Below are 18,642 nucleotides of genomic sequence, written 5' to 3'. Positions count from 1 at the left end.
GTTGTTTCAACTTCTACAGTGTCTTTGTTTCTTTGAAACCGGGCATGTGGAGCACAGGGTGATAACCACAGTGATTTTTGTGGGGTTTTTATATCAAATGATGGCAGTGGAGAAACCAGATGTTTTTGGAGTGATTGCCACCTTCCTCTGCTGGGCCTAGGGGATGTTGCTGCTTTGGTTTACCCCACATGGCTTGATCCCCCTCCAGGGTTTGGGTGGTAAGGTGGGAGCCCCAAAAACTGCAGGCAGGGCTCCGGCCCATCAACAGCATGGGTCCAGTGCTGCCACCAGGAAGCCAAGCTACATTAAGCAAAGCAAGTTAATCTATATCCAGAGCATTTTATTAAATCATCAGTCAATTAAATCAGTGACGCTCTGTTAGCTTTCGTTCCAGTGAGGCTCTGCATGCAGTTATTAAGCTGTTGCTGTAGCAACTCTTGGCCTTCTGTTGGTGGGGCCTGCTGCATGGGGAAGGCTGCAGTGCTGAGCTCTCCAACAGCATTTAACATTTAGGGCTGATTTTTCAGTTAAATTCATTCCTTTTCCATCTTTTACTGGGGAAGAAGAGTGTCATGAAGTTACATCTCTTTCTGGTGCTGTTAAAGCTGTCTGCATGCACTTGGTTGCAGCAGGGACTTGCAGACCTGCCAGTGGTCCTTTGGAGGCGAGGACAGCAGGGCCAGGCCAACGTGACATGTGTTTACATCTCCTTTCCATTGCTTGCAGCCAAATGAAACTCCTCTGTGTCTCTAATTGAATGGCAACATATGGTTTTGTTTGCAGACAGGATGCAGCTGGCAGGCAGCATCACCTGTGGAAATAATGGAGGAGGTATTTTTTTTTTATAAGGAATCAATTTAGTTACAAAACCCAACCTTCAGCAAGTTGCATGAATTCAGGTGGTTGTACACAAATGTCTGGGGTTTTATGCTCAACACCTCCCTTCTCAGCTGCAGTGACACACACTGTGCTGCCCTGCACTCATACCCCGATTGCTGCCACATGCTTGAGATGCAGCTCCGCATCTCCTCACCCCTTTATACAGTCAGAGGCTTTTGCTAGTGGTGTTGTTTACCTATGTGTTTGTGAGTTAGTTTTTGAATGGGTTACTTGCTTGATTCCTCCAGCCTCCTATTTCTGGCTAGCTAAAAAATCATGCATTAATATAGCTATGGAGAAAGTCATTCTGCATTTAGTATTGTAATGCCTGGAAGCACGTGCATTCATCTTCTGTCACAGAATCACAGAATGTCAGGGTAAGGTTTATTTTAGTTGCTGCAATTGCTGCTTGATTTATACAGATTTCTCCCTGCGTACAGCTGAAGAATGGGGTCATTGGTTTATTTCTCTTGCCTAAACAGAATGCTTGTTAGTTTTGCTCTCAGTTTTATTTTTTTATTCAATCTGCTTGCACATTAGAGGGCGTTAATACATCAGTTAGAAAGGTAGTTCGTTTTGTGAATGGTGACTTCTGGCATCTGTTCAAAATGAATGAAAATAGTGGGGCAAATTGTGTGAACAACTCTTTCATTCTTTCACCTAATACTGAAGAGTGAGAGCAAGTTATCCCTGATCTAAATTGGGCAGGAGGATACTCAGAAAAAATACACTAGGCAAGACAATGTGAGTAAAATTAACATTGTTTCAATTTTCAGACTTATTGCTACAGTTAAAGAAAAAAAAAATACGTAAACCAAAACAAGAATGGCTTTGTTTCAAATTTTAATTATCTTAGAATAAAAATGGAAGGAGACAATAGATGAGTAATACAACTTGGTAATTTATATATCACTCCTAAGAAAAAGGAATATTTTAGTGCAGTGATTCCCATGACATTAGGGGAGAGCAGTTAACTTGGGAAAGATGTTGCTATTCTAGTTCTTTGCATGAAATTCGGGGCTCCAGCAGGGATCTGTCTGCATGTGGCCAGCTCGTCCCGCACTCGCTGTTTCCTACTGCCTTTGTTTATATTGTGTAGCTTAGAACATGAGTGCTTTGGGAGCTGAAACCCAATCCTCCTGATGTTTCTGAGCACTTCATAAACTAACATTTTGTGAAAACAGAGTGTGGGAGTGTGAGGACGTGGTGCTTTGTTGGGTGAGGTTCAGTGGTTGGACTGCCTGTAGTGCCAGCAAGCGCTGAGCAGATCCAAATGGGTTCAGATAAATGTGCAGTGTAATCCCTGGATTTCTTTAAACTCTTTTACAGCTTATGGGTTGTTTGTTTTAAAGAGGGAGGATCTGAGGATTGGTTGTAAGGCACTGTAATGAAGGTTACCCCATCACCTGTGTATCTATTGGTGGTAGTGTTGCAGTGCAGAGGGAAGTCTGCTGATGACTGGCTTTCTGAAAGATAGGGCTTCTCTAATTTCTATGGGATGTATATAGTGTGAACTACCTAGGGTGTTACCCTAGGTACTTGAAGGCACGAAGTTCAGTCTTTACAAGGTCCAGAGTCCTTATGTTCAGAGCAATTTGCATGAAGCAAATTTTGTGACACTGACAAAAAAAAAATCCTCCTTTTGACTTTCAGCATGACAGTGCTGAGATGCAGAGCCCCTTACAATTGGAAAGTCATTCTGCTTTCTCTGTATTTCTGCTTATCTATTCAAATGCTTTCCATGAGATCTGTAACTTCATCAGTGTGTATTTTGGCTGTCCTCTCCCTCCTGCGACCATGAGCTCTTTATGGCTGAGGTTGTTTTTGTACAGTTGGGAGTGCATGCTTCAGGCTCAGAAAGTACAGATCATTGTTTCTAAAGTCAAAAATAAAATAAGTGTGGAGATGAAGATGAGATTCAGCAGAGCTTAAACTTGAGGAATATCTAAAATGAAAGCTTACAAAAAAAAAAAAAAGCTTGACACGAAGCGTGAAAAGCTTGAAAACCTCCAAGACTTAACATTGAAGTGTATATTATCACGAATGTGGTGTATAAGGGAGAGGAGATGGAAGAAGTGGGCACGGAGATACCAAACTCCTCCTTGTTCCTGCGCATCCTATTGCTTTCCTTTCTGTCTGGGAGGGAGAAGGGGGGGAAGGAGAAGAGCAAGTGTGAATGAGACATGATGGGAGAATCTCAAAGCCATTTTGGTAGCTCTGAGCTGTGCTGTGTGTGTTTACCTTCAGTGTTATCCGTGCAAGGCCGTAGGCATGGCTTTCAGATTTGTCCTTAAGATACACTTTGCGATGCCTGTAAGAAATAAGCCAACTAATTAAGGTGAAATTAAATAGCAGCTGGGAAAAGTGGATGGAGAGGATTTATTATTTAGGTACTTGGTGTTTGTATCCCTTCCTGCTCCCTGTTTGTAAACTCTTCAAGGCAGAAACTTTGTTTGCATTGACATTTTCTACAGCGTGCAGCTGATGGGGGCCCTGATCCTGGCTAAGGTTTTGGGAACCACAGTAAAGCAAATAAATGCTCTTTTTTTCACCTCTTGTCAGATGATACCATATCCAAAGAAATCGAATACAGTAGTTTGTTATTTTCCATGACATATGTGGAATAACACAAAATTGCTCCAGGAAAGGCTTCAATAACACTAACTGTATTAGTTCTTCAGTGCTTAGCAGAGCAGAAAGGTATCCTCCCTATTCTGAGAAGGCTTCAATAGCTTTCAATTGTACTGACTTATGCAGTTCTTTATAATGCCTGAAACCACTGTTGCTCTTAGGAGCTGGAACCTGGACTTTCATTTCACGTCCTGCTTTGAAACTTGCAAACACGAGGGGATTTCACTGTGGTATTCTAAGGGGAAAAACCTAATAGAATTCTGGAAGCATTGCAAGATGGATGTCTGGATGGCCATAAAGCATGCCATTAAAAAAACTCTGAAAGATGCAGGTATTTCCAAGAAGGAATATGAATGTTTTAAATACAGGCAACCACTAATGGAAGAAAAGAACTGTACATCTGGGACATCTGAGTGTGCCCATAGATAATTAATTGAATGTGCAGGAAGACGGTGTGAATTTGTGTCAGACTAATTTGTTTTGTTCACTTTCTGTAAATGCTTTGGTAAATGGGTTTCGAGAGGAAACTGTCCTTTCTTCTGTTAATAACAGGGATCTTCACTTAGTCCTACAGATAACACAGTAAACCTGTGTGATGGGCAGTTGTGGGGCTACAAGATCCCTCAGTGGCTGTGTAGTGAGCCATCACACACATCTTCTGTGTGACTGAGACGTGGTAGAAATACTCCTCTCCAGTTGCATTTTCGTAAGGCAATTATATGATACTTAGTTGGGCAGATGTCGAGTGGTGCCAGAGATGTACGTGGAATAGTGCTGATGAAATGCTTTGGTTGAGCAGTCTGAGAGGGAAATGAAATTTTATGCTGAAAAAGGCATTTGCAGTGGTTGCTGGATCATGTGAAAGCAGTGTACTTGCAGTGAATGTAGAATCAATTTGTGTTACTATAGCCCTGGTGAAAGCACACTTTTGAGGAATGCAGCTGATCCTGCAACCTTTATCAGCACATTTGCCCTCGTGGGGCTGAGCGTGTCTGAGATGTCCTGTGGTAAGCCAGTCTGTTTAGTGTGTCTTCCAGGATTTTTCTTTAATAAATGCTCTGATGCAGGGTGATGAGGAAACAAGTGCCAGGCTCTTGGCCAATATTTTGATTTAGAAAAGGAGAAGATAAGGTAAATATGCTGTTCTTTGAGGGATGGAGATGCTCTCACCACTCCTGGTGCCATGAGGTATGTTTTAGTGGGGCAGACTGCATTTTGGATGCTGTGACCACGTGGTCTGCCGGAGGCTTAGCAGAACCAGGCAGGTCTTCACATTCCTATTTCCACCCATGGTGACTGCTTGCTCATAAAGCAGTGTTGCTGGCTGCCATGACAATACCCAAAGCACAGCCTTGGTCTGTGCAAAGGTTGCAAGCCTGCTTCCCCCAGCACCGGGGAGCACGGTGCTGAAATTCCTTTTGCTCACTTGGAAAAGTTTGGCTCTCTGTGCAGTCACAGCTTGGGAAGCTGCCTCAAGAGACAGCATTCAGAGTAGTCACACTGCCTGCTCCAGCACTGTGACAAATAGCATCTGGGGACAGAGCTGAGCCCTTCCAGTTGGCAGGAACTGGCACGGTCATTTTCTTTTTGATTCTGTAAACAGACTCCTAGGTTGAGCGCATGCAACAATTGTTTCTGTTAGAATACATCAGCATGTTTCACTGCAGGCTGTGTGTGCCCTGCCTGCAGAAAGCAAGCTGCTCTTCCTGTGAGGTTTTCTCTGGAATTTATGTGTGGGACTCCGAAATATGCTCTTCATTTTCCTTCTGGCTTGACTAGATGATGGAGAAGGTGCAGTGGATGTGATTTTTCTTTCTTTGCAACATGCACTGTAGCAGGTTGAAGGCCTTAAAACAAGGGTGGAGGTGGGGTTGTTTTATTTGCCCTTTCTTGCTGGCTTGGCTCTCAAAGCAGTTCGTTTACAGTCCAACTTCGTATCTCACAACAGGGCCAGGCTTTCCCTCTGCAGTTTGCATTGTCTGATAGGGCAGGTGTGGTGCTACCTGTCCAGAAAATAGAAACTGCTTTCTGGGGAGCAGAGCAGGCATCAACTCAAAGGACGAGTTCCTCTAATCTATACGGTCCTCCTCTAATCAATACAGAAGAAAATGTTTTATAGCTTTTTACTTTTCAACACCAAAGAGCCTTGCTTCCTCCCTCCCCCCCCCTTTTTTTTTTTTAATTTTACATTTAAAGCAGTCCAAATTAAATTAGGATCCTTATGAATCTTGCTCTAATAATTACCATCACAGTCTTTTGTTTTCATTTTCCTTACTATACTAAGTTGTTTTTTTCAGAGGCTGCCTGCCTACCCACCAGCTGGGGAAGTTAACATCCAGAAACTTACTTTTAGTCCTCTGCTGATGTGAAACAGTCATTCAGACTTATCTGTCACTGTTTTTTTTTTCATATGTTTTTGCCAGAGCACTTCCTAATAAGATAAAATATCTTCAAAACTTACTTGTCTCCTTGCAAATGAAGTTTGCTTACTTTGAAAAATTTGACTGACATATAATGAAATATTAAATTGTTTCATTTAAGCCATTGATGTGAAGACTTCTAGTAAGATAAAAGGGGGAAAATCTTACTGCAGGAAGTATTTCCGGATATTTTTCTTGTTTGTCAAGATCAAGCATCCAACAGTCACACTGTCACCTTACCTCACTGCTGCTGCTGTGAACTTCTCTTGCAGACAAACAAAAATCCCATACCAGCTCAGCCATGTGAGCTCCTGGGCATCCCCTTTTCTTTCATGAGCAGTGTCAGTATTTTCACTTCCTTAGGTATGAAGCCTTCTTTTGGCCTCTGCGACTTGTGACGCTGTCTTTTCAACCAAGCTCAGCTCTCCCACAAGATAAGGTTATGCTGTGGGAGTTTGGAACCAGCCCATCCTTCCTTTCCTGACCTGCATGTGTTCTTCTTTTCTATTTCTCTCTGCTCAGCTGCTGCCAGGCATCTGCCAGGAAGGAGATGAAGCAATGCAACGTGCATTTCTGTAGGGTGGCAGAGGTCAGAGTGTGCAAGGTCACGATTACTTGAATAGCAAAAATCCAAATGCTCTGTTGATAGGATACCCTTCTGCTGTTGCTGTTTTGTACACATCTTTGATACCATCAGTGCAGTCAGACTTCTTATACTAGTTTATATCAAAGATCCTGAAAGTTAATAATATTGCTTGTTTTGTCTGCTCTGTTAAAGTGATCTGATTTAAAACAAAAAAATAAAAAAAATTAATGGAGCCTGAGTGCAGGGTTTGTACAGTGGAACCTACAAGAAAAAGGACTTGATGTTATTGGGCATGATATGCGGTGTAACAGCTGCTTAATTGGGATAAATCTGACAGTAGGCATTGTGATGGAGTGCAGGAGCTACAGTTTCTGCTGCGTATGAAGGCGTGAGGAGCGTTAGCTGTAGGTGTCAGGATGGCACCTTGCACAGAACTTGTGAAAGTAGAAACAAGGGGCTCATGGTGGCTCAGTCCTATGGTGTGGCAGCCCAAACACCAAGCATGGTGTGACAAGGCCCCTCCATGGCTTAGCTGGAAGGGGCTGGGCTAAAGCAGTCAGTAAAATAAAGGTGAATAAAGGTCTGGCTTCATACCTGATTCCTTCTGTCGGCACATCTCCTGCTTCTCAAACCTGCACCAGGGACGGGACAATGAATCAGAACACTGAATCCTGCTGCTGTTTTAGCAGCACACTGGGGTCAGGCGAATGCTTCCTGCCTGGTTGGTGAGGCTTTGGGTTGGGCTTTTTTGGAAATGTTGACTTGATGGCTGGGTGTAGCCAACAGGAGCAGATGGGGAGGTAGCAGTGGCAGTCCTGTAGGGCTGCCTGTAGTATCTGTAGGGCACGTTGGCCCCTTCCCTGTAGCTTTGTCCCAGCAAAGCAAACAGCTGTGGTGAAAATGAGGTGCAGGCTTCCTGAGAGTATGTTTGCTTACTTGACATTGTGGGTAAGTGTAGATGTAACTTGATTGCAAATCACAGAAGTTATTTTGTGTGGTGACAACAGTGACAATAGCATACCTGTGAACCTTGATGTGGAAGAGGTAAAGCTGTTAGTTAATGGAGGGGAATGACTTCAGCTGTGTTAGAATAACTTCCTTTCCTTGGAGTTGATTTCTGAGAAGCTAAAATAACTGATGAGAGTTTAGTAAAACTAATTATTTGGGAATGGAGAGGAACTCGAGGAGTAGAATTTGTGTCTTGGGCAGATACAGACCTGCCATGTTCTGTTCTCTGAATGTTTCATATGACATTCTTTAATGTCATACGTATCTTAGACCAGTTGTAATATGGCCAGTGTGGAGGTATGGCCGAATTTCAGGGATAAAGAGTAATCCTGAAAGTTTTTATAAATGCAAAGATGTAGGCACGTTGACTTTGAAGGTATATCACACAGCATCTTTTATCAGCAAAAAGAGAAGTAGTTCATGTACTTGTCAGGACTTGAAAAGAAATGGTGAGAAAACAATGCTTTGTCTTAACTCTCTTTAAACATTCTCATCTGAGACAGAACTGTTTTGCTTCTCTGCGGCAATATATTTTTTTAACTCATATCCAAGCACTACCAGATTGCTGAGCCAGACTGTGGGACTTAATTTTGCTTCAGGAGGGAATTGCTCTGCTGCAGTGAGACTTTGTAAAAATTCAAATGCGGGATGGGCTTAAAGGGAGTTTGTCCAACTCTGGTTTAATCTCTGTAAGGTACAATAACAGTTCTCAGCTAGATTTTGCTTCAGTTCCCCTGTTCAAAGATGTCCATGTTCAGAATAGGAGAGACGTTCAGGCAGGTCATGAGGCAGATTGGCAAGGCTTGCATGGTTCGCACTTCTGTTGGTTTTGTGTTTTTTTTTTTTAATTATCTTTTAGTCTTTTTTCCTTTTTTTCTGTTTTCAGTTTTTGTTTGTGAGAGCTCAGTAGGACTGGCAAGGCAGGAGCATATCATATGGAGGATTGCTTGCAGAGCTGCTTTTGGAGCTTACCAGCCCAAACGACAGCTTGTGTTCCTTGTCCTGTCTTCACCAGCAAGTAATTCTCTGTAAATCCTAAGAGGTAGGGAAAACTATCAAGTGTAACTATTTTGAGGCATTCTTGCTGTTGGAAGGGACTCTTGAGTTTGAAAATAAGTATGAACCGAATAAATCTTGAAGCTATTTTGAGGCGTTCATCTGTCTGTGGTGTGTGGGACCTTCTGCAGCGGGATGGTGTTGGGCTGAGCAGCTCAGCAGGTAGCTCAGCCATTGAGAATAACCAGTGCAAAAACACTTTGCAGTATAAGGAGAGTGTGTGAGGGAACACTAAAAGCTGGAATCAGCTAAGAGAACTTCAACTGTTTTTGGATTTCTGTCTCACCAAAGGCAAACTGGGGGTTTTGGAAGGGAACAGAGTATGAACAAGATCCTGTGTGGGTTGTTTCTTTGTAGAAAAGCAGAGCTGTGCTCCTTCTCCTTTTGAAAAGGGGTTAAAGTACTTGCTGTGCGGACTGCAGCACTGCAGACGTGAGCAATGACAGAGATTGAATTTTTAATTATTTTGCATGCCTTCATCTCAAAAGCTTGGATTGCTTTATACGTGCATTAAACAGAAACTTACAGCTTTTGCTTCTGCTGTTTGCTGCTGCAGTGGAGAAATGGGAAAGCATATGGAAGTGGGGGGGATATATGGACACGTGTAATGAAGGACTGATCATTGTCATGAAAAGCAAAGGTTGCTAGGAGGAGGGGTGGATTTAGGGTGTGTGAATGGGAAGCCAGTTTCACTTGGAATATCACAAGTGCCAACATGGCCAGTGGTACAGATGGAAGCAAACAGTGATTGGCTCAGCAAATTGTTTTAGAATTGTCTTTGCTTAATTACTGCATAAATGAAAAAATAGCAGATCCTTGTTGACCTGAAAGAGGGAAAATACAGAAAACAGTTGTTTTTACATAACTTTCTATTAGAAGCAGTAATGTAAGAATGCTAGTACCACGTTGAAAATGTAACATCATGCAGCTTATGGAGAAGTACTTAACATTTTATGGAAAACAGTCCTAAATTTGTCTTTTCTTTTTTTGTTTCAGTGTTCTGAGGTCATGAAACTTAATCCACAGCAAGCTCCGTTATATGTGAGTAAAAAGTTTCAACAGTTCTTTCCTCTCCTCCTATTCCTGTAAAATGCTTCTCACCACCAATGATGGAGATTCTGCTCATTTCCTCCCTGCTCTCTAAAGACATTGCTTGTATTCACTCAGTTGTACTGCCAACACACAGTGATAACCCTCGGGTGAGTTTACTGAGTCCCTCTGACTTCCAAGGACTCAGTTTGAAGGCAGTTTTGTGGCACGTGGTAATGCTGCTGTCACGTAGCCTGCGCAGTGCAGGAGCCCCCTGCTTTTTGGTTCCTCACTTGGTATGTTGAGAGGCTGTAAGAAGGGATTACTGGAGTGGGGAATAGAGCATCCAATGCACAGCTCGCTCTGATAATGTTTTTCTGCTCAGAGTTTTAAATGTGGCAGGGAGCGTCTGGAAGCAGTTGGGGCTGGGCTGACAGGCTCCTGCAGCAGGGCATGGATTATGTCACCTCCTGCAAGCTCATAGCCTCACTGGCTGCGTTAATGGGGAGCAAGCTTCCTTTTGCTCTTGAATAGCAGCTTTGTTGCAGAATACGGGGACTGTCAAATTAGACCCAAATTTGTGGGCGTGGATGCATGTGTGTGACACTTGTGCCAAAGCTGCCAGCCAAGGCTGTAACCATTTACTTTCTGCATTGCTGTGCACACAGCAGGATGGGCTGTTCAGCTGTCCTGGGTTTGTGTGCTGCAAGAATGGAAAGCTGGGAGGAAAAATTGCTTACTAATGTAGTTCTATGGGGTAGGAATAGGAAACTCTCACATCAGGTAAATGAGCTGTACCTTGGAAAGCGTTGTTTGTGGTAAATAGTGAACTTACTGACCTTTAATTTCATGGAATTTTTCGAGTTTTGTGTATGCTTCATTACCATCTGGAAGTTGTGTGCATTAGAATTCACTCTGTACTTACTGTGCAGTGTGGTGCTGGGAGCAAGATGAACACCATGTAGAATGATTTGACTTGAGCAAAGCAGCTTTTCTGGAGTAGAATGCCACGTTGTGTTTTATTGTGGAGCTCAGATCAGCCTGAAGTCTGTTAAAACACAAACATGCTGAACAGAGTGACTTTGAGTAAACTTTTATTTAAACTTTGGGTTTGTTTAAGAAAAAAAAAAAAAAGAACAGACTTATAAGTATGTTCTGCAGATGCTACAGTAAAAATGTATGAGTGGTAGAAAGCAAGAGAAAATTATTTTTAGTCTTTTGAGCAGGGTATGCCTTTACTAAGCAGGAGGCTTTGTTTTCCCAGTCTTATCTTCTGACTTAGTTTATTTTCCCACCATTTTGTGTAGTTTTGCATTCAATATGTACTTCAGTGGCTGATTTAAAAGTCCTCTTCCCCACATGACAGTGAGGAGGACTTGGCTGAGGTCAAATTTTGTCCAGTGGAAAACAATGATCGTACGGCACTCAGTATTGTGTTTTTTTTTCTTTCAAATGGGAATAAGTTCATGGCAACAATATTTCTGTATCAGAGACTCCTTTTTCTCTCCCTTTTATGATCCCATGACCAGGTGTCTATGCAGATCAGATCCCTTTCAAAACAAACAAATCTTGGTGACTTAACGAAGAGGAGAAAACAAAAAGAAACTCATCGACCTTAAAAACTAGATGTTTAATCTTCCTATTTCCTTTCAGTGTTGATGTTATGCAAATTTTAAAATTAGTTGCTGTGTTCCTGGAGGTGTGAATTGGCTCAGCTCATCTGAGAACTGTGTGATGTGAGCAGAACATAAAGGAGAATATATTTTCCTGGTATTTTTCTTTTTTCAAGGCCTGGCCTGTTAGCAGGTGAATACCAAACCTCACCAGGTTTCTTGTTCAGAGCAGTGATAACTTTGCTTTCCTTGCAGGGGTTACTCCTCCAGCTTATTTTCAGGAAGCTGAGAACAGTGTCCAATGAATTTCTCCATAATTAATTACAGCTCTGTGAAATAGATGACTGGAGATGGCAGGCAATACGAACACATCAGGGAATCTTTCCACACTTGCCTACTTTCAGGAATGTTGCTTCCCCCAGATTTTACCCTTTTGTGCTTGGGGCCTTTGCAGTGCATCCTTTATACATCTTTTAAACCAATAGCTTAGATTCAAGATTATTTGTTTAATTTGAATCTTGCATGAGTTTCATCCTGAAAGCTCCATGTAAAGTGCAGACTGTGGCTCGTGCACAGAAATAATACAAAAATGCCTCAGAAAAATCTGACTGTAGCAACTTTACTGATCTACTTTTGAGTGAAGAAACTAAAAAATGATGCCTCCAGATCTATATTCCTGGAAGTCTATCAGCTTGTAGCACGTTACTCCCTATCTGATGATGATTACCAGATTGCCTGGACTTGTAACTTAATAATTATGAAAGACTGGGAGCCCAAGGTGTTAAATATACTCGAGTCCAAAATTTTATGCGTAATAGAAAACACAGAACTTCCATGTATGCTCTAATATAGGGATGAGCTTGGTGCTGCTCCTGGTTTGCCAGCAGCGTGGTCACAAGGCAGAGGAGCTCGTGCCAGGAGAGATAGGACAGCTATGCATTCCTTGATATAGTGCAGTGCAAGTTCGGCGCAGTGCGAGACACTTGATGCCAGGGCCAAGCAGCTCTCTGAGCTGCAAGGCTGTCAGCACTCAGTTGTGTTTAAATACAACGGTGTCTTTGGCCCAGGGTTGTGTGAATTGGAAATAAAGATGTCCAAACCTTACCTTCTTTCTAAAGCTCCTTAACAGGGGACAGACCTTAGCTCTGCCTTGCTGCCAGCAGCTGTGTTCTGCAGAGCCAGGGCAGCAGAGCTGGGAAGTCCTTAACAAGGTCTGCTGTGTTCATGCAGCTGTGATGAAGGATTCACGTCTCTTTGTTAAAGCGGTGGTCCTAAACCTTGTCATACAAACTTGGCTTCAATGCAGCGGTAGTTTCTAGAGCTGTAATCTGCATAACACACAGGGCTGTGGCAGGGAGCAGGATTTATCTCCTGGCTTTTTCATTGCTATGGCTCAAGGTTATGAAAAGGAACTGCTACTTGGCTGGGATCTCTGGTTTTTGTTGCTGGTGTTCTTCTGTTCTTGTTGTTGTTTTTTGTTTTGTTTTTTTTTGGGGGGGTGTTTTTTTCCCTAATATGTATTTGTATTTGTATTGGTCAGACTTTATATGTGTGTGCCTGTGGATATTCTGTGGAAGATTTGCTCTATGAACATTTTTAACGTACGTGGGTTTCTTCAACTGTACTTTACTGCAGGATTTGCTAACAAGTCCATGTGGCTGAGCAGTCCTGGGACGGTACTTGGGAACATCTCTATTGGTGCTCAGATATCCGATGTTAAATCTGAAAATGGTTTCACCTGCATCCCTCTTGTACTTCAGAGCTGTCCCATTGGTATGGGAACTCTATCAAGCATGAGGCAGTGGATGTAGGACAATGTTTCATATCTTGCTTCTGCTCTTTCTGGGGCTTTGTGCACCCAAAACCCTAAATGAAAGACTGAGATGCTCCATGTGCTGACAGGGCTCAGGGTGGAGTGGGAAACTTGCAGAACTCTGGCATTAATGGGAGGCAGGAAGTCGGGAGCTTCAGTTTTGTTTGCTTTCAGTGGATACTTGACATGACCTCTTTAATCTTCACCCTTTTGAATAAGCTGAATATCTCCACCAACATAAGTCAGAATTTCAACTTGAGTATTGTAGGGTATTTCCTAGCTCTTGCTGGTGTATTACTGGAATATTTAATTCATCAAGAGTATGTAGATAGGAAAAAAGGGATCAGCATTGCTCTAAGTAACAGAGGCTTCTTTTTAAGTGTTTTTATTTTATTGCAATAAATTAGTGAAGTTCTCTGGTTATAAATTAAGTAGCTTAGATCAATTGCTTAACTTAAACATGACTGAGGCTAAAGTCGTAGTGAGAGAAAGGAAATAGGAAAGCTTGGTAGAAGCAAAGTGGTGATCTTTGTATAAATGCTATCATTAATTGAGAGTCCAGTGGGGTATCCAGCAGGAGATTTAATTACAAATGGATCAAGGATCACAGGCTATGTCTCTATTTCTAACCAAACTGGTAAATACAGAGTGCACACATGTAAATGACTACGATTAAATCAGTTGCATAGTGTCCCAGTAATCTTAATTCAGAAGAGCTTTCATGGTTTCTGATCTCAGCCTTGCTGGCTGCTAGCTCAAGGGTTACTGTAATGTTATTGATTTATTTTTTTTAAATCCATTCACATTTTCTGCCACTCTGAAATCCATGGTGTTTTCTAGAAGTGAAACCTGAGAGCAGCACCGGGTATGGAAGTGTCAGACCAGACTGAGGTGATGTGCAGGGATGAGGTGTGAAGCAGTGTCATCTTCTCTCTATTACTACCAAGACTATTACTACCAAGACTACAACTTGAGATCCACCTTTAAGACGGGTGTGTGTTTTCTTTTTTGCAATGATAATGATCAGTGGGTGTGAAATGGAAAAGATTAGCAGCTGGGGAAGGATGATGCATCACCGCCTTTTTTTTTTTCCTTTTTGATTAAAAGGAATGAACTTGTTCTAAATCACAGCACTCCTTCTATGCACAGTTTGTCTAAGGTGTGCCTACGTTATTTGGGATGACAAAGCTAAATGTGTCATACCTAGTGAATGTATGGGAGGGCAAGCACTTAATTGATAAAGGTGCTCCCATTGACTTTGGTCCTTTGGTCTTTAATCAGTCTGTGGACTGAGTCTCTTGTATAAATTGCCACTTAGGAGCTATGTAACCCTCAGAATTTCTCAGAGAGAGGTTTGATAGAGATGAGAGCTCTCAATTCCACGCCAAAATGCCATGCAACTTAATGAAGTATGAACTTCAAAAGCTTCAGCAAGAATGCAGTGACCCTCTCTTAATATAACCTGAGTTTTGGGTACAGTAGATTTCTGTTAATGAATGAACTACTGTAAGTTTCCCAGTGTATTTTGCTTTAATGTAGATGGGAAGAAAAAGATGGTGTTAATAATAGGAATATATTTCTTTCACTTACATATCTCTCACAGATTGAGACACAATTGAAGTGCACCTCATACACGTATTCCTGAGGAAAAACAAGTATGGAAACCTCTGTTTGTGTTTTAAGAGGAACCCTCTTTTGAGTAAATAATAAGGGATTACACGAGAAATGAAGCACAACATAGAGAGCTTGAGGCTTTAGCAGCAGTGTCTGTTGGGTTGTTATTATGTCTGAGACGGTCCCAAGTATGGCTTGTGCAATATTATCTGCTAAGTAGTTAATGGTCTTTGGATATCTCTGCCGAAGACACAAAAGGAAGGAATGAAATACCTTCATAGTCCTAACGCAGTAAACTGTTGCCAGGACATTACCAGCTGTGTCTAGTTATTTTTTTACTAAAACTGAATTTGCTTACTTAGTGTCCATCAATAGTGACAAAAGCCACTGGGATATTAATATCTGAAATCAGTCCGGCAGAAAAAGTGGGATATGCCTAGCTTGTTTTTGATGTGGGAATTTCTCATGAAAATGGCTACGCAGACTCTTGTCTTACTTTCTCCTGAGGTCCTTAGGCAAGAAGAGAATCAGCCTTGATGTTCAGCTCAGTTCTGCAGTGAGAGGATCTGATAAGCCTCTTGTCTTTTATTTGTTGAGTGCTTGATTTCTTCTTAATGACAAAGTAGTTTTCTGCCTCACCTTCAAAGTGTCTTTGATTTATGAATGGAAGGCCTCTGAGCGCCCTTTACAAATAAAATATTTGCTTGTGTTCCTTGTGGAAGAACCTGCTTCTTGTTTGGTTTTAAGAACTTTAGCTGGGGCGCCAGATCAAACTTCATTTTGAGAGCAGTACTTTGTGACTTTCCTGGTTCTTTTTCATTTTGCAGACTAAATCGTATCCTTCCCAGTCTGTGCTTATCCTCATGTTTTTTTTTGTTTTTTTGTTACATAGATCCTTGATTTTAATTCTTTTCAAATCTTTTCAAATTCTGGTGTATGTCATGAAGCAAATGTCACCTCTTCTGCTGAAATGGACACTCAGCAGTGCTTGGGGTACCTGAGTGCTGGCGGTGTGGCCCAGATGGATGATCACAAAGCTGTTTGTTTGGCTAGGTCCTCTTAGATGAAGCATTCTTTGGCTTATGGGATCTACTCAGTGTAGGATTTCTTGTGAAGTGGTCATCTTATGCACTTACTTGAGAAAGCTTTGGCTGGACAAGCCAGAAGGGCCATCCGCACTGCTATCCTTTCTTCCAGGTGCACTGTGGATTAATTTGCAGCTCAGAGGTCTCTTCTCAGCACTTCATTCCTATTAGCCAAACTAAAAATGATGGTGATTTGGGTTCCAAGTCCTCCTGCTGTAATTGTCTATTTGATCTTTGCTTCTGTGATCTTTTTTAGTGTGTATGAATGTGCTGGTGAATAACAAGTGGACCAACTTAACATCTGGAGCGTTTGCTGTCTGAAGTTCTGCCCTTAAGTCAGCATTACTTTGCAGCATTACATTCTATCTTCAAATAATAAGATTTCCAGAAGAAAGATGCCAGGCCTGGTACAGGGCAAGGGTGGGAAAGTGGATGGGATGATGATTACCTCTGTGGCAGAGTGATCAGATTGGTTCAACCTGTTCCCTGAAACTGAGCCCCACTGCAAACAGGCAGAAGCAGTCCTTATACCGTCACACTGAGTTTTAATTAAAAAAATAACAACAACAACAAAACTGGGTGAATTATACCTCTGAGGGTCTAAATTGAGGGTTTTTTTTTAGGTCTTGCACTAGCTGATGAGCTGGTTGGTATCTGGAATGAAGTTGAGATTGCATCCCAATCCCTGTGGTGCTTCCTCTCCTGATTGATGGAGTGCAGGACTTGGTGTTTAAGAGGATGAAAATGCTCTTCCTCTGTGGATTGTTCTTATATAGAGAATTTATAAATATTCTTACATTACTTTAGGACAACCAAACAAATATCCCATCATCAAGATGTGGCTCCCAGCTTTATTTTACGTTACAAAATTCTGACACTCGTTTTGAGAATTGTTAGGCTAAAACCAGTTCTGACAGCAAAGCTATTGTCAGGGTGATTTTAAGGCCTTGAATTGACAAAGGCACGATGCTTTCAAACAAGCTCTCAAATCTGCAAAAAGCCTGTTGGCTCCTGTCCTTCAGAAGGTTGTGCTGCATGCAGTGTGCTTGCAAACACTCATCCCCTGCAATCCCACATTGTTCCTAAGTGGAAAATAAACTGAACCGTGATTAATTGCTGCGTGCTGAGATCAATGCAGTGTACTGCCATCAAGTGGCAGCTCTGTTGCAGCACGTTTGCAGAACAGCTGCCTGTAGAGCTTGCCTGCGTTTGCATCTTTGTTTCAAAGGGGTTCTTCTCAGTGTTGCAAAAGTGTCATCTGCACATTGGTTGTGGCTTAAGGGGTGGAGAATGGCTGTAACTCTTTTTGTTCCCCCCAAAAAAGGGATGCTACTTCAAAAAGTGCCTTTATCATCACAGTGTAGCTCCAAGTGCTGGCTGCTAAGTGTTTATGGACTGGAGCAGATGCTTTGCAGCTAGCAGGAAAATCAGCAGTCTGGAGCACTCTCTGGGCTGTCTCTCTTCGAGGTGCTTGCAGCACTGTAGAGGATGCTGAAGTATGAGGCCAATGCTGTCCTCGTGCCTTTGAATGTTTGTCTTCAAATTGGATTATTAATACTTTTTTCCTATGAGACACATCAAGACTATTTATGAAAATACTGCGGTGACAGGAGATTGTTTCAAATGATGTGTCATCACATGTACTTTATCTCCCAGGATTGCACGTACTTGATCTTCCAGGAATTGTGACTCTGTTCAGCTCTTTGATGCCAGGAGAATCGCTGGATTTGTTTCTTAGTCACCAAGCACACTCAGGCTGTCTGCTATTTCTCCCAGACTCTGTGATTTTTTGTTGTTATTGCTATGTGAGTAGTTAGCAGGGAGCACTATCAGCCCAAGCAGCTGGTAATAAATCATGTGCTTCGTTTTGCAGTTAGTAAGGAACAGAATAGGCTTCAGAAAGAGGACAGAACAAGACATTCCTATCAGTTTGTATGTGTTTTTATACTAGTTGCAGTAGTTTCCAGAGGTTCTGAGGAAAAACTCTTAATAGTAAGATCAGCCCTTGGTGGGGAATATGAGTGATACCAGAGTGGACATCTTGCTGTGCAGAGGATTCCCTGTTTTTTCTCTTGTCTTCATGTAATGGCATTGTGTGGAGACTTGCTTAGATGAGAGGTTGATCCCCCAGTGTGTAGTGCAGTGCTCCTCTATGCATGCCTCTTCCCAGCACCACAGCTGTCTGGGGTTTGCTGCAGGCAGGCTGCTCACACAGACAGTGCAGGCCATGGCAGCAAGCACACAATGTTTGAAATGAATGACCTGGCCAATGCTAACCCACTCAAATAAATGAAAATAAATCACTGTTTTCTCCACTACACCGCCAATTTCAACCACACAATACAATTACCTTCCCAGATACGCCACTCTTATCAGTACGGATCTCCCTGAGATTTTATTCTCCAGTATATAACGTGCACATTTCAGTGATGCTTTTCTTATCCTTCCTGTATTTCTACTTAACCTTTTTCTTTTATTTTTTGGTTAATTTTATAATTTCAGAAATGCCCATGGCTGGTTAGTTGTGTGAAGGCTGTCTGCACAGCTCCCTGCAGCTGCTGAACAAGCACTGATAATGGAAGTGCTCCAGAGCTTGTGGAGCTCTGTGCTAAAGCAGTAATGCACCCAGACTGACTATTAACAGCCAGTTCTAGTAACTTCCCTGGCTCTGTGCACCTAAATAATGTGTCATAAAGATGCACCCATGAAGATAAATTATGTTGTCTTCAGCACTAACGAGATCCTCTTACTTTGATGGATTTTCTGTTGGCAGTCTGTAGAGATCTACTTCAAGCTCCCTGTATTAATGTGTGTGTAATACCTATAATCGTCTCTTGACACTCAATATTCATCACAGAGCTGATTGATTTAGAGATGCAGACGTGCTCTGTCAAAGGATGTGGGTTGC

The 18,642-nt window shown here is 42.1% G+C and overlaps 1 protein-coding gene across 6 annotated transcripts in view; it reads left to right on the top strand.

The window, feature by feature from the left end:
• AKAP13 (A-kinase anchoring protein 13) overlaps nt 1–18,642 on the top strand; it is a 195,501-nt gene that overhangs the window by 40,176 nt on the left and 136,683 nt on the right. For all 6 annotated transcript variants that reach the window (XM_031587751.2, XM_090149022.1, XM_090149025.1 and 3 more), the window contains one exon: nt 9,577–9,621. In XM_031587751.2, the coding sequence (XP_031443611.2) occupies nt 9,589–9,621 (33 nt within the window). In that variant the 5' untranslated portion in view covers nt 9,577–9,588. The remainder of the gene's footprint in view (nt 1–9,576; nt 9,622–18,642) is intronic.

This window comes from Phasianus colchicus, chromosome 12 (genome assembly GCF_987193195.1).
Source record: "Phasianus colchicus chromosome 12, bPhaCol1.hap1.1, whole genome shotgun sequence".
In the NCBI taxonomy this organism is placed as follows: domain Eukaryota; kingdom Metazoa; phylum Chordata; class Aves; order Galliformes; family Phasianidae; genus Phasianus; species Phasianus colchicus.
The sequence above is the reverse complement of the archived record's forward strand: the minus strand, read 5'-3'. Positions and strand labels throughout refer to the sequence as shown.